At 46.9% G+C, this 15,240-nt stretch overlaps 1 protein-coding gene across 7 annotated transcripts in view; it reads right to left on the bottom strand.

Annotated features, from left to right (window-relative positions):
• Positions 1–15,240, bottom strand: part of Ext2 (exostosin glycosyltransferase 2) — a 164,559-nt gene that overhangs the window by 46,294 nt on the left and 103,025 nt on the right. The window contains exon 11 of one of the 7 annotated variants that reach the window (XM_052726272.1): positions 939–8,970. The exons of the other annotated variants lie outside the window; for them this stretch is intronic. Coding sequence (XP_052582232.1) covers positions 8,863–8,970 — 108 coding nt within the window. The 3' untranslated portion in view covers positions 939–8,862. Of the gene's footprint in view, positions 1–938; positions 8,971–15,240 lie in introns of those variants that run through there. 7 annotated transcript variants of the gene reach the window in all.

The following is a 15,240-nucleotide window of genomic DNA, read 5'->3' on the forward strand; positions in this document are numbered from 1 at the left end:
AGCAAACAATAGCAAAAATCTGGATCTCTTCCAAATAGCTTCACAATATCAGTTGCAAGGCCAGGAGATAGCTTAGCTGGTGATGTGCTTGCCACAGAAGCATGGGGCTCGAGTTCAATCCCTAGAACCCATGGAAGAAGCTAGGCGTGGCGGTGCGTGCTTGTTATAATTCTAGCACCGGAAGGTAGAGGCATGTGGATCTTTGGGACTCACCGGCCACCCAGAATAAAGTACTGGGTGAATTAAGGGCCACTGAAGAGACCATGTCACAAAAAAAAACGTTGATGGCTTCTGAGGCACGACACTTGAGGCTGACCTACTACTACTACTACTACTTTCCCCTCCCCTCTTTCTCTCTCTCTCTCTCTCTCTCTCTCTCTCTCTCTCTCTCTCTCTCTCTCTCTCTCTCTCACACACACACACACACACACACACACACACACACACACACACACACACACATACACGTCAGTCCTATCACTAAGGCAATCTGGTAACAAGTCAAAGTCCATAGATAGCTTGGACATGAGATGTTTCTTTTTTTTTTTGGTTTTTCGAGACAGGGTTTCTCCGTGTAGCTTTGCGCCTTTTCCTGGAACTCACTTGGTAGCCCAGGCTGGCCTCGAACTCACAGAGATCCGCCTGGCTCTGCCTCCCGAGTGCTGGGATTAAAGGCGTGCGTCACCACCGCCCAGCTGAGATGTTTCTATTTTATCTGTATTTGGCTCGTGGATATTTACTGAGCTTCTATCATTATTTTAAAAATATTTAAATATGCCGGGCGGTGGTGGCGCACGCCTTTAATCCCAGCACTCGGGAGGCAGAGCCAGGCGGATCTCTGTGAGTTCGAGGCCAGCCTGGTCTCCAAAGCGAGTACCAGGAAAGGCGCAAAGCTACACAGAGAAACCCTGTCTCGAAAAACCAAAAAAAAAAAAAAAAAAATATTTAAATATATATAAAATATAATATTACATATATATTATATATATATCATATGTGTATATATAGTGTTGTGTGTGTATGCCATGTGTGTGCTGGTGCCCAGGGGCCAGAAGAGGGGTGCAGGGCCCCCAGCAGCTGGAGTTGCAGGTGTCTGTGAACCAGGAATCAAACTCAGGTTCGCTGGAAAAGCAGCAAGTGCTCTTAACTGTGGACCTAGCTCCAGCTCCTCCCGTCTGTCTGTCTGTCTGTCTGTCTGTACATGCACATGCAGGATGCCAGAGGTTAGGCATCCTTATTTGAGCTCCACCTATGCTCTGAGACAGGGGCGTTCACTGAAGCCGAGGCTCATGGATCCGGCTAGGCCAGCTGGCCAGAGAGCTCCAGGGAGCTTGCGGTCTCTGCTTCTCTGGTTCTGGGTTTACACAGACGCTGGCATCCACCTCCAGTCTTCACACTTTTACCTCCTGAGCCATCTCCCAGCTCCTGCTGTCACTCTTTCCGAACGTTAGACTTTTTGAAAGGTGTGTTGCGTGTGCCGTTGCATTCTCTCTGCGCGGTGCTGAGGGCTAAGTGTTCTGCATCTCCCACGTGCTGCCTGTGATCCCTGCTCAGTGGGGAGTCTGGCCATGCCCTCGTTCTTTCTGGCTGGACTGCTGGGATTTCACTGCTGACTTCTGAGAGTTCTTTGTCTGTCCGAGATGTTTACTTCTTTGTTGGACATGTGGTTTACAAATATTTTCTCTAGTCTGTAGCTTGTCTTTTCATCTTCTTTACAATGTCTTTTAAAGAGCAAAATATTTTTATTTTGAAAAGGCCTAATTTACCAATTTGTCCTTTTATGGACTGACCTTTTGTTGTCAAGCTCAGATCTCTCTGCGAACTCCTAGAACCTGAACCCCCACCCCCACCCCCACCCCAGTTTTGTGCTTTATATTTAAGTGTGTGATTTGCTTTGGGCTAATTTTGTAGAGGGTGTAAAGTTTAAGTCAAACCTCTGCTTGTGGAGGGCCCAACTTTCCAGAACTGTCTCTGAAAGGCTCTGCCTCTTCCTGGCATTGCACCTGTACCTTTTGTCAAAATCCAGCCTGTCCCAAGAGGATCCTGAAGTGTCCCATACTTCAGGGAGAGGGTACAAAATAAGGCGTCTTGTTGACATGGAGCTTGCAGGGGAAAATCCAGTGGCATGTCCATTAGACAGCCAAGGACCCTAGGAAGTGAGGCTGTCGGGAAGGGCTGAGGAGGTTACCAGGGCAGAAACGGGACTTGTGGGTTGAGGACAGACAGGGAAGCAGGGACCTGAAGAAATTTCGAAGGTTTCATTCTACAGGACGAAAGTTAATTATAAAGTTGAGATTTAGATCCTCATTGCTCACAGCCTGGTAAGTACAGCAAAAAATTCCTCTCTGCCATTTGTTCACTGGCTGGTAGATAGAAGACCAACACTCCACTGCACAGGGATTATGGGAACATTTTAGTCCAACGGTTCTTTATAATTCTACTCACAGGAAGTCAATTCAATGTCCAAACCTCAACTCCAGTCGTCCTGCAAGTATTTACTATATAAGTACTTACTATGAGCCAGGAGTTTAGGCAGAGAGCCGTTGAAAAAGGCGCCACAATTCCTGCTGAAGGGACCACTACCGCCACGGTTTGTTTATCATCAAGCCCGGCATCTCTGCTGCACATGTGGTTGGTGGCTCTGGCTGTGAGAAGTGTCCTTTTCCTTCCCCTCCAAGAGCTGAGTGTCAGCGTGTGATTATGACCTCCGCCCAAACCCTCAAATCCTCAGCCCAACCCAAAGGCTACTGGGGAACCAAGAAATATGACTTTCAAAGGTTGCCAAGTCTTGATCTAAACCAGCCAGCAGATAGTAGCAAATACACAGCAACCATGATTAATGAGAACCCTAGGCACCAATTTCCAGGCACCGAGAAGTAAATATGATCTGAGAAGTAAGCTGTATGTATCAGGCTGGCGAGCGCATCCTGCTTTCTAGAGACTCATTCCACAGTTTCGGCATTGTCAAGGGCAGGGGCCACTTTGAACCTTTCAGTGTTGTCCTCCTTCCTTCACATGGTGTCTGGTGTGACAAGGATCACAAGCCTGTCTTAGATACAGACCTTAGCAGGCTATAGTGTGCTCTGACAATGGACGGCATGGTCTCATGTTTGGGAAACCCCAAGCTTCCTGGGAGCTCTGGACGCTGCCCTCATGGGGAGCTGGGCGGTTCAGGGCCTAGTGCTAGGTGGCTTTTCACGTCCCCTGTCCTGCACCACATCCTGCCCATGCACCTGGGTTCAATATCGCCATCACTATCAAGGCAGACAAGTGGTCCAGGAAGAGAAGTCCCTCCCATCTAGAGACCATAGCCAGAGTCTGAAGCTCTGTCCAGAAGGGCCCGAGTTCCCTGTGATCAATCTCAATGAGACAACAGGCAGACCTGGGACAACAGCCCTTGAACACATGGATCTGCTCAGGGTTGGGTATCACTGCAGACAGCTCCTGCTCAATGAGGTGGGGTGGTGGTGGTCATTCAAGCATCACACATGCAACACCTCTTTAAAATGGCCTTCCTACACCATGAGCACTAGTGATGGAGGCCTAGGACTGCCCAGGGAAAGGGCAGAGCTGCTTCACCAGCCCTGCCCAGCATTCACTAACCTGCCTCCCTTATGAGTGTGTTGAGAGGAGACACCGAGGATAAGGAGACCTGCCGTACAAGTATGGGTCCTCCTCCTTGGGACAGGGATAGTCTCCCAGTGATGTTTCATTAATGGTTATGTAAACACATTCTGAACATGCTTTCATTTGCTCAGTGGGAAGACAGTGCCACTCCACTATAATTCCCATCTGGGTGCTTTTCCAAATGGTTGGCTGTTATTTCAATGTTCAACATACATATTCCATTTCCTCCCCTTAATATTTGTTTGACTTATTCTCCGGTGGGGCCTGGGTGCGTCAGAAGGGCTTGGCAAGGTCAAGCCACGCCACAGTGTCTCTCAGCACCTCCTCAGCTTCTGGCTTGTCTCTGGATCTTCTTTCAGCAGTGCTCACAGCTCTGGCTGCACACATGAGCTGTTTTCCCTCCTGTCTCACGAGGCCTGCAGGTATAAATCAATGCAAGCTGGAGACAGGACAGGGTGAACAGGTCTGCAGGCTGCACACCAGGAGCTGGAGACACTGTGGAAAGGACAGGTCCTCCAAACAATTACTTGCCTCTCACCACTGTCTCCCCTGTCTGCCCGGGGAAGTGCAGACTCTCAGGTAGGACCACTTGGCCACACTGTCGGCTGAAGACAAGAGAGTGGGTGACAGCGATTCTTAGGGCATTTAAGAAAAGTAATAATCAGATGACAGACAGATCATCAGACAGGCAGACAGACATCCTTTTCAATACAGTACTGATGTTATGTACAGGCTCAGGAAAAGGAGCCATGATGGGATCCTGTGACTGCCACCATCATCAGGAAGAGGACAACTGCTCTCCATCCAACCAGTCACTACTGGCCAGACCCTGAGAAAGCTCAGGAATCGGAGGCAGCCAAGAGCCAAGGACTGGAAATCTCAGGTGCTGATTCTCACCAAAGCCCGTGATGTCTCCAGGACCCAGATTATTCAGCCACTGTGGTGCACGCCCTGTTGTGTGCGGTCTACTCACCCGAGTGTTGTGGCTGGCCGATTTGGCTGATAGACCAAAGAAAGCTTCTGCCAAGGCCATCTTGGGGGAGTTGCCTGGGGATAACTGACAGCCGCAATGTTGAAAAGTCCCACCCACCAGTCAACCTCCCACCTCCTGCATATTCAAGTACCCAGGATCATGGTAGCTGGGGCAGGGAGTGGTGACCTCAATCTCAGGGGAGGGTCTTGAGACTTCCTACTCCTTCACAAGGACTGTCAACATCCTCATCATCTCCACAGACAGCTAGCAGTTTTGGTGTTCTGTTGAACTCACTGATATGAGCGAAGGACAAGGTGTCTGTGGGTCACCACAGCCACTCTGTCTCTTGATGGTCATTGTCATAGTCAGCTGAGAAGAAACAGCCTCTATTTCCATTCCTTTATGGATCCCTTCATATTTGTCTCGGCTATATAAAAACCGAGTTTTGCAGGGCCCTAGATAACTCAAAGGCTGAGCTTGCCCAGAGCCCACAGGAGTATGTGTCATAAAGAAAAATCTTTTTATAGAGTTCCCTGGATCTCCAACAAGCCTGGCTGGATACATCTCCAGACTAGGACTGGGATTCCTAGGGAGGTAAGCAGAAGGCAGAGGACCACATGCCTGACAGGAGTCCAAGACTCACTTTGCCAAGACTCACTTTGCATTCATTTGTTCCCAGATCCAGCATCTGTGAGACCCACCAGGACAGACCAACACTCTAGGTGGACCAACACAAGGATAGAGAGATTATACTTTCTTTTTTACATTATCTCTTCACTTTGAATGGCAGTGACAACAGAATCTAATTCTAGGGTGGACTGTTACCATCTGTAGTTATTATAACGAGAAGAGAAAAACCAGAATTTATTTAGAACCACAGATTGGATCCTCTCTCTTGCTGCCCCTGGATGCACATATAGATGGCTGTATTTTACAAATTCTGTTTAAAATATAAACGTCACACCATCTCTGACAAATTGAATTAGCCAAGTCCCCCATCACTCATTAAGTCCATGCTCTGGGTGAGTGTGCCCTGTTCTTCTCCTGGGCTCTCCAATCATTCCAACACTGCCTTTGGACTTTCACCACCTGGGTCTCACTTGTTCTCCTGTCCCCAGTCTCTGTCACCACAAATTTATCCTGAGATCAACTTCTTTTTACACACACCTCCCAAGAGACTCTCCTGTTAGCCTCGGAGTCTCCCTCAGCTGGTCCTCTACTGTCTAACTAACCTGACGTCCATTGTTAACAAAACTGCTAGGCCCACTCTGCTGCTCACACTCACTCTCACTTTGAAGCCTTGCTCTAGATGACTCCTAAATCAAGAAAACACAGTTGGAGACGGTGTTATGAGAAGAGAATGGGGTAAGCCATGATATTTTGCTGTCTTCTGTGATTTTTTGAAAATACGTAATTGATATTACCTTGGGCAGCTGTGAACAAAATAATGTAAATAAGTTCTCACAATTTATTAGCACCCAAGAGGCCCGAGCAGCCTCTGCCACCTCTGGATGTCCGAGCATCAGCATCCATGCCTGACAACACACAGCCGCTCTGTTCCTTCCCACTCCCGCATGAAGTCCTAACTCTATATTTATAGCCAACATCATTATCCAAGAGTGTTTCACCTCTCTCAGGTGAAAAATGTCCAACACTTAAGTGCCACTAATAATTTTTTATGGTTGGAAATGTGGATCAAAGTATGAAAGGAAAAATAAATCCACAGGTCCGCACACTCAGCCAAGTCTCCACGGCTCATTTTCAACCACATGTTTTAAACTGTCTCTTAGAGGAGGGGGAGGGGAGTAGGAATAAGTTGCTTTTTATTTCCCTGCTTTTTAGTGTCTGAAATAAAAGTAGACAGACTTGGGGGGAAAAAAAATCAAACATCCAAGTAACATTATACACTGCTACTGTTCCCCCAGGAGTCACTCGCAAATGAGTATCAAGAACTGAATAGATACTTTCCTGGTAAAATACATAAACAGATAAATAAATTATCCCAGGCTGAAAGGAATCTCCCATCTGGTAGCGCACTAGAGCTTGTCAAACAAGTCAGAAACACGAAGGGCCAGAGAGGATCATTTCTGGCTCCTGACTTCAGGGCTGGAGAGGAAAGGGAAAGTTTCCCAGGGCCCTTTGCCTTCCAAGAGGGAAAGTGACCCCACCAAGACAGGCAAATAACCCATGCTTTCTTCCAAGGAAATGATTACATCTAGCACTGGATCCAAATGTCTGTGCACTCAGGTCACAGGACTGGAAGGAAAACTGGCCTGGCCTCATTCCCCAGACCTTACTCTGTACCGCAAAGTGTTACACAGTCAATGTGCATTTAACATCTTAAAGACGTAAATTGACTTCTCTATAGTTCTCCAGGCCCTTGGCAGCAAAGCACGAAGGGATAGGGTGGTCTCTGAGGTCCCTTCACATCCTCACTGGGATTCTTCTGAGCAGAACTAGAAGGGCTAGCAGGGTATGTGACACACAGAGATCTGAGCCTCTCCCCAGATGAGATGTGAGGTTGGGGCTGGGTCATAACTGGTGTACGAAGCCTCATCTGTGTGCTTATATCACCTACTTGTGCTAAGATTTGGCAAAGGCCAGAGTACTGCAGGGCTCTACAAACTTCCTCTTGGAAAGGGATGCAGAGTTTACACTTGGTTTCCAAGCTAATAGTACAGGGAGATTCACTGTGAATCTTTATTGTGTCTTTGGAAAGTGTGTGTTCTATGAGCTGGCCTGTAGTTTGCCCTATAACCCATAAGCATGGTGTGAAGCTTCCTTCACAAAGGTCTCTGTCAATCAAGATGTCTAGCTCTTCGGCATGCACTGGGTCTGCATGTGACACCTCAGCAGAGGTGCTGTCAGAACCATGAACAAAGCAGGCCCTGGGTCACCCCAGACTACTCTGTCTCTAATAGCATAACCTGGGCATCCTCCCCTCTACATCCAACTCATGTGCGGCTGGTCTGAGTGCCACAGGATTGCTCCAGATGTTACTCTTCATGCCCAGCAGTTTGGCATGATCCCATGTGGAGTCAGCTTGGTTTACCTGCACTTCTGAGCCCTTAGGGGCTGCAGGAAGTCGTTTGGTCTAGGGCTCTGTCTCCAGACAAACAGGCAAAAACCCTAGAAGCCTCAGGGCTGCTGGCTTCTCCATCAGCATGGATTCCCTATGGGGAGACCTCACTGTCACGGGTTTTTTCTACAGTGTCTTTGGCATGACAGTAAAAGGGCCTCTGGCACATTGTCTCTTTGACTCTCACATAGTCAATATGGTGTTTTAGCTATTTGGGGGGCGGGGCTTAAGCTAGGATAATGAATTAAACTACTACAAACTCAAGGGCTATAGAAAAAAATAGAAATGAAGATGCTGCTTTCATAGGAGAATGGGCAAGGGACTTTTGATTGTGTGCATCTGAAGCACTGGGGTGCCTAACCTAACCAGCTGGCTTCGGTAAATACTGAATTCACAAATGCAGAATCAGCCTTCCTCCCAGGTGCACCCAGAACATTAACAACACAGGCTTTATGCTAAGCCAGTCTCAAGGCATTTCCAAGTAGAGGGTCTCTCAGCCCAGTTGTATAAAACCAGGAACAAGAGAAAAAAAGTTACTTTAAAATGTGACAGAAGCAAGCAATGTGCTTTTATGGACCTACGAAGGATCAAAGAAGATAAGTCAAAGGAAGTCACATAGTAATTTGAACTTCACGCTAGCAGAAATACAACACATCCAAACTTGAGAATGAGGGCTGGGGCCCAAGTCTGTGGGTCAGAGTACGTGCTGTTAAAACAAGGGGACCAGAGTTCAAGTTCCCAGTCCCTATGTAAAAGTTGGGCATGACTGAGCATGGCTGTAACAACAACAAGGGGACCAGAGTTCAAGTTCCCAGTCCCTATGTAAAAGTTGGGCATGACTGAGCATGGCTGTAACAACAACAAGGGGACCAGAGTTCAAGTTCCCAGTCCCTATGTAAAAGTTGGGCATGACTGAGCATGGCTGTAACAACAACAAGGGGACCAGAGTTCAAGTTCCCAGTCCCTATGTAAAAGTTGGGCATGACTGAGCATGGCTGTAACAACAACAAGGCGACCAGAGTTCAAGTTCCCAGTCCCTATGTAAAAGTTGGGCATGACTGAGCATGGCTGTAACAACAACAAGGGGACCAGAGTTCAAGTTCCCAGTCCCTATGTAAAAGTTGGGCATGACTGAGCATGGCTGTAACAACAACAAGGGGACCAGAGTTCAAGTTCCCAGTCCCTATGTAAAAGTTGGGCATGACTGAGCATGGCTGTAACCCCAGCGTTGGAGGGGAGACATGTGGGTCCAGGGAGCTTGTTGGCTAGGCTTCAGGTTCAGTGAGAGAGCCTGTCAGAAAAAATAGGGTGGAGAGTTACAGAAGACACTTGACAGCCTTCCCTGGCCTCTGCAACACACACACACACACACATACACACACACACACACACACACACACACACACACTCACACAGACACAGTCACATACACACAGAGAGACACAGTCACACATACACACACAGACACAGGCACATACAGAAATACACCAACAGAAAATTCATAATACACCTGAAGCAACAATTAAAGAGAAATTTCAATGCATATATCAGAAAAAATCAGTATTAAAACCAATGACTATGCTATCAAGCCAAAAAAAAACTAGAAAAAGGATAGCAATTCAGATTCACTACTGCAGTGTGTGAAATCAGTCAAGCAGAGTGGTGATGAGCTCAAAACAAACAGAGAAAGCCCAACAAAGCCAGCTCCCTGAAAGAACCACGGCATTACAGGTCTAACAAGGAGTCTAACCAGAGTCAGAAAAAGGAAATCGGTGTGGCGGAACACACCCGCAATCCAGCCATCGGGAGGTGGAGGCTGGAGGATCATGAGCTTGAGAACAGTGTAGGCTACAGCGTGAGACCCTGGGGAAAAGGGGAAAAGGAGAGAAATGACCAGGATCAATAAAAGAGATTCATCACCCCAACTACTAGAAGCTACTGTACATTTTACATAATCTATCAAAACAAGTGCAAGGGAGCTGAGCAAGTCTGACTGGAACTGGACGCACGGGAAGGAAGGCAGCGAGGCTCTGCTTGAGGGAGAAGAGTGGGATGCAGGAAGAGGAGGAAGCCCCACCACGGCCAACGAGGCCTCTGCCCAGGTGACAGAAGCAGGGTGGAGCGAGGCACAGCAAATGCACCTTCTTCTGTGCGCATCTGTACAGATGCACACACTCCTCGTTCGAAGTCGCTTTCTTTCTGGTCTCCACTTCAACACAGAAGTGCCACTTTGCCGCATGCAGCTTGTGAAGTTTACTGCCATCTCTACAAGTCCTGCTGCGGCCTGCTGGGCCTCTCGAGTCTCTAAGTTTTGGAAATGGTCAGCTCTCACTTCTTCACAGACTTTTTAGCCCTTTCCTCCCCTGGAAACTCCAATGAGAGGCACTGCTAATACTTTGTGACTGTCCCTCAGGTCGCAGTCATGGGCTCCACTTCTGTTGTTGCACTTACTGACCAATTGCTACTGATTATCCTCAGGCCCACTGGTTCCCTCCTGGACCTCCGCCCTCACATGAAGCCCATACAGCGGTTAATTCAGGAGCGTATGACTTCAGCTCCATCACCTCTACTTTGATCTTCTGTCTATCTTTCTCTGCGGAGACTTCTTGTTTTCTCATTGGCTTCCCCGGTACATGCTGCTCATCAGAGTACTTTCAGCAATAGCAGCTTTCGATGTTCCTAAACAGCCTCATCCTCAGGGTGTGACACCTCTCAACTATCTTTTCTCCTTAAAGCTGCAATTTTCCTGGATGATAGAAAACTTTAGCAACGTTCTCAGTATTTCATCTGTCTTCGTTTCCTTGTCCTGTTTCTGTGACATAAGCAACTTAAGGGAAAAGGGGTTCATTAGACTTACTCCAGATTACAGTCCATCATGGTGGGGAAGCCCCAGCGGCAGGAATGTGAGGGGACTGGTCATATTACATCCACAGGCAACAGCAGAGAGCAATGAATTCATGTGTGCAGAGACAAAGAGATCCCCAGAGCCTACTAGACAGCTAACCCAGACAAGAAACTGGGTTCTTGGCCTAACAGGAGACCCTACCTATAAATAAGATGAGTGATTGGAGAAGACATGCAGTGCTGGAAGACATGCAATGTTGACCTCTGACCTCCAAATGCAATCACATACCCACATCCACACATACATTTGTATAAACCCCAACACGTGCTCACACGTACATGTGCGCACACACACACCCTTTTGATTTAACATATTCTGCAAGTTATACTTGTCCATGGAGTTTCATATCAATTTTTATAAGGTTTCATAATAGCCTGTTAATGACTGACATCTGCATTAACAACTCTTTAAAGCTTAGCTGTCTTTCATTCTCATATGCTACCTAACTCCTGAGAGCACCATGTAAGGTGTGAAGGATTTATTTTGGGTTCACAGTTTCTGGGATTTCAAGCTAAGGCTTTGTGATCCTATGAGCTGAGGTAAAACGTCACAGCCTCAAAAACACAGGAACTGGAGCTCCTTGGGAACATGCCAAGTGACCTACTTCCTCCACCTAAGTTCCACCTCCCTGAAAAGTCCACAACCTCCCAAACAGCACCCCCAGCTAGGAACCCAGTGTCTACATTAGAGCTTATGGGTCCATTTCATAGTCGGGCCATAATATTCTGCCCAGGGCCCTAAAGACTCATGGCCATCTCATAACAAAATGCATTTAGATCATCTCTAGGAGTCCCCAAAGTCTAAACAGTTCTTCTACACTGTTTAAAAGTTCAAAGTCTCCTCCGCATCTCAAGGCACACTCTTCGCTGGGAGCTGCTTGCTGTAAAGCAAACAGCAAGTTACAATGCCACAGAAGAAACATTCCCATCACAGAAGGACAGGAAAGCAGGCTGGAAGGACCAAAGAGAGGTGCAGAAGGGCAAACACACCTTCTGCACTTCCTAGTCTGCTACCCTGGGTATGTGGCAGCAGGATGTGTGCTCCAATAGGCTTCTTGGCTCCACCCCCTTGAGTTTGCATCCCTCATGGCCCCTGTCCTGGGCATAAGTTCCACTTGGTGCCTACGGCTTTCCTAGGCAGATGTCCTGTGTCCCTGGTAACACCCTTGAGTCTCCACTATATTTTAGTATCACCCCCAAAGCTACTTGCATTGTCCTCTTAGCAGCTGCCTGCTGGAATTCCAAGCCTGCCACACATTGGCCCCCCAGGCATTCCTTTGAAACGTTGGTGGAAGCCTCCTTGCTCTCCCATTCTCATCCCTTTAAAACCAGCGTCAGGTGGACAATACCAAGGCCTTCCACGAAAACACTTCTCTAGGTAGCCCTGTGCAGGGTGCTCTATAGGCATGATCTTGTCAAGGCAAAGTCTTTTAAATGAGTTTACAATTCTGTACCTTGAAACCTTGGAGGGGTAAGGTCTGGGCAATTGCTGAGATACCCTCAGGTGTCTTTCTATTGTCTAACCACAAAGAGCTTGGCTTCTTTTTAATGATACTAATCTCCTTGACAACCACACGCTCCTTGTCTGCAACTTTCAAACAGTTCCTCTTCTGGTCAGACTGAACAATGTTTCTGGATCCTTCTGCTCTGCTTTTTACTATTGTTTCTTGCTGTAAATCTGGCTGAAAGCAGCTACCAATAGCCATTCCCAGTCTGAATGCTACACTGTCTTGAAATTTTCTCTACCGAAGTTGTAGGACACAGACAAAATGTAGACAAATCCTTTGCCAAAATGTAACACAAATGGCTTTTGGTCTAATTCTGAACAGAGACTCTGCTCCTCTGAAACCTCATGAACTCAGCATTTACTGTCTACCTATCTGTGCTCGTCTCTTCTGGGCATCCATTAGAATGGCCTGTAAAGCTCTGTGTACACCATTCTAGGGCTTCTATAGCCCTCCGGATTCCTCCTGTAAACCTGCTTCAAAGGCCCGTGAGTCAAATGGCCAGGTTCAGTCACAGCCGTGACCCCACTCCCGGCACCCATTTTCAGTATTAGTCATTTTCTCAGTGAGGTAACAGAAAGCCCAGCAGAAAGTTTCTGGGAGGAAGGGTTTTGTTTTGGTTCATGGGCTTCCCAGATTTCCGTCCATTGTTGCGTGGCTCCAAGAACTCGGACAAGACATGGTCAGGGAGTGTGTGGTGTGTGGTAGAGAAGCTTCATGTTCTCCATGACAGGAGGAGGATGAATGGAGGGGGAAGAAAGGGGGATGAAGAAGGGAAGGAGAGGAGAGAGGGGAGAGAATGAGGATGGAGGAGAGGAAAGGGAACATTTACTATTGAAACTATTACAATTCCTGATTATGACAACTTTGTTTTTCTTCTTTTTGAGTGGTCAAACTTGGGAGCTAATCTGCTTTGTTAATCTTTTCAGAGCCAATTTTTGGACATGTTAATTTCCTCTGTTGGTCAGTTTTCTACTTCACTGTTTTTAACACTTGCTTGAAAAGTTTTTGCACCCCAATAGGCCAAATCAGACCAAATCAGACCGAATTAGAAAAAGCCCTGGTTTAATGGGTAAAGCGTTCCCGGGTTATTCTCTGGCCCCCCCAGGGAGGAGACAGGGACCAGAGACCAAAAAACCATGTGTGTTTTCTGGGGGTCAGTTTAAATAGCCAGTGGGAGTGGTCTTGAGCATCTCTGGGGGAGGAGCTGTGTATGGCGGGACTTTCTGAGGGGCGGGGTCTGGGCAGAGAGGTGGGGCTTCCACCAGAGCACTGCTCACCTTTATCCCTTTTTCTCACTCGCCTCAAGTTTGACTTTTTCCCACTTTCTTTTCGGTCACTAGTTTTAGGATTTTACTCTTTTCTAATCCCATAGTTTAGTGATAGGAATTTCCCCAAGTACTGCTTTAGTTGTATTCCGTACTTTGATTTTCCAAGCTTGGAACTTACAAATACTAATTAACTAATTAATTTTGAGACAGTCTTGCTATATAGCCCAGACTGGCCTGAAACTCACTATGAGGCCCATGCTGGCTTGAAATCTGTAACCATCCTGCCTCAGCCAAGTACTGTGATTATAGGGATGTGCTGCTCTACCTGGCTTTGAGTTAGATGTTTACCTGCAGTATAAGGGATGGTCATTTTAAAAACATGTATAAGAAAATGTTGCAAAAGTATTGAGTAAAAAGACCTTATGGTCTGCAGTGAACTGACTAGGCTCTTCTGTTGACAATTACCTAGCCATATGTGTTCAGTATTGTGGAACACTGACCTGTGGTTGTATCCTCTTGAGCTCACATCAGCTGTGATGACCCCACACAAGACCTGCACAAGAGTGGACTGACTAGCATTCTATCATGGAGACAGATAGAGACTCATGAGGCCTGTCCTCTCCCACAATAGATAGGCAGTTAATGGTCGCCAGGGCAGTGACATCTTCATTAGTGTAGTCCTGGTAAGTTGCCCACACTACTGTAAGTAAATAAATTGGATCACCAAGATAAGACTTGAATGGAATGCTTACTTTGGTCTGCTGGAGTCTCATCCGGGCTAAACAGATGTTTCTTGTCTCCCCAGGATTGTTCACACAACAGTGGTCCATTTCTCGATTCTAAATTCTGTTTCACTGATTTACATGTCTAAATTTGAATCAATACCAGTGTCTTGATTGTTGCAACCTCATAGTAAGTCTTAAAATAAAGTAGTGTTATTTTCCAAAAAAGGTTTGGTTTCTGCAAGGCTATTGTACTCCCACTTAATTTTAGAAATCTGGAGCTATGGCTCAGCAGGTAAGAGTGCTTGTTCTGCAAGCATGAGGACCTCAGTTTGCATCCAAACACTTCCGTAAAACAAACAAGAACAGTCCTGGCTGCACACGCCTGCAGCCTTGGCACTGGGGATCAGAGACACGCAACCACTGATCTTCTGTTCCCACACAGCATTTTCTAGAACTTCATACATGTGAACTCATAAACAAACTGTTCTCTTCTTCATCTTACTCCATTAACTGAGCATAATTATTCAGAAAAATACCTACACTGTTGCATGTATCAACAGTTTATTCTTATTTAATATTGAGGGCTAGGGATACAGATCAGTGGTAGAGTGCTAGCCTGGCTCTGGGTTAGATCTTCAGCACTGCAATGCCTTCCAGCTCCTCCCCCAACAAACCCTACCTACTGTTGAGTCAACTCCTGCTGCTCACTTACCCTTTGTAATGACTGACAGACACTGGTTTTGTTTTTCTTCAGGTTCTGGTTATACTGAACCAAGCTTCTATGACTATCAGTGTCCAGGCATTTGAAGAGACATGGGTACTTATTACTCTAGACCTCAGATGCTGTGGGAAGAATGGTGGGATGACATGGCAGGTGCTGCTATGGCTTGGATATGGTATGTCTGCTAATGATCACATGGTGGAGTCCTGGCCCTCAGTTTAACAATGCAGAGGTGATATGGGAACTTTAAGAGACAGGGCTTGGTGGGAGGTCCTGGGGTCAATGGGGGCACAGTCATCAGAAGGCATTAAAGGAACTCTGGTGGGTCCCAAAGCTCTGTGGAGATGAGCTGTTATAAGACCTGACCCCTGAACTGTTCTTTGACTTCCTGTTTTGACATGTGATCTCTTCTCCCATACACGCTCCTCCCATTGC

This window comes from Peromyscus californicus, unplaced genomic scaffold (genome assembly GCF_007827085.1).
Source record: "Peromyscus californicus insignis strain IS unplaced genomic scaffold, ASM782708v3 Scaffold_7__1_contigs__length_154581171, whole genome shotgun sequence".
Classification (NCBI taxonomy): domain Eukaryota; kingdom Metazoa; phylum Chordata; class Mammalia; order Rodentia; family Cricetidae; genus Peromyscus; species Peromyscus californicus.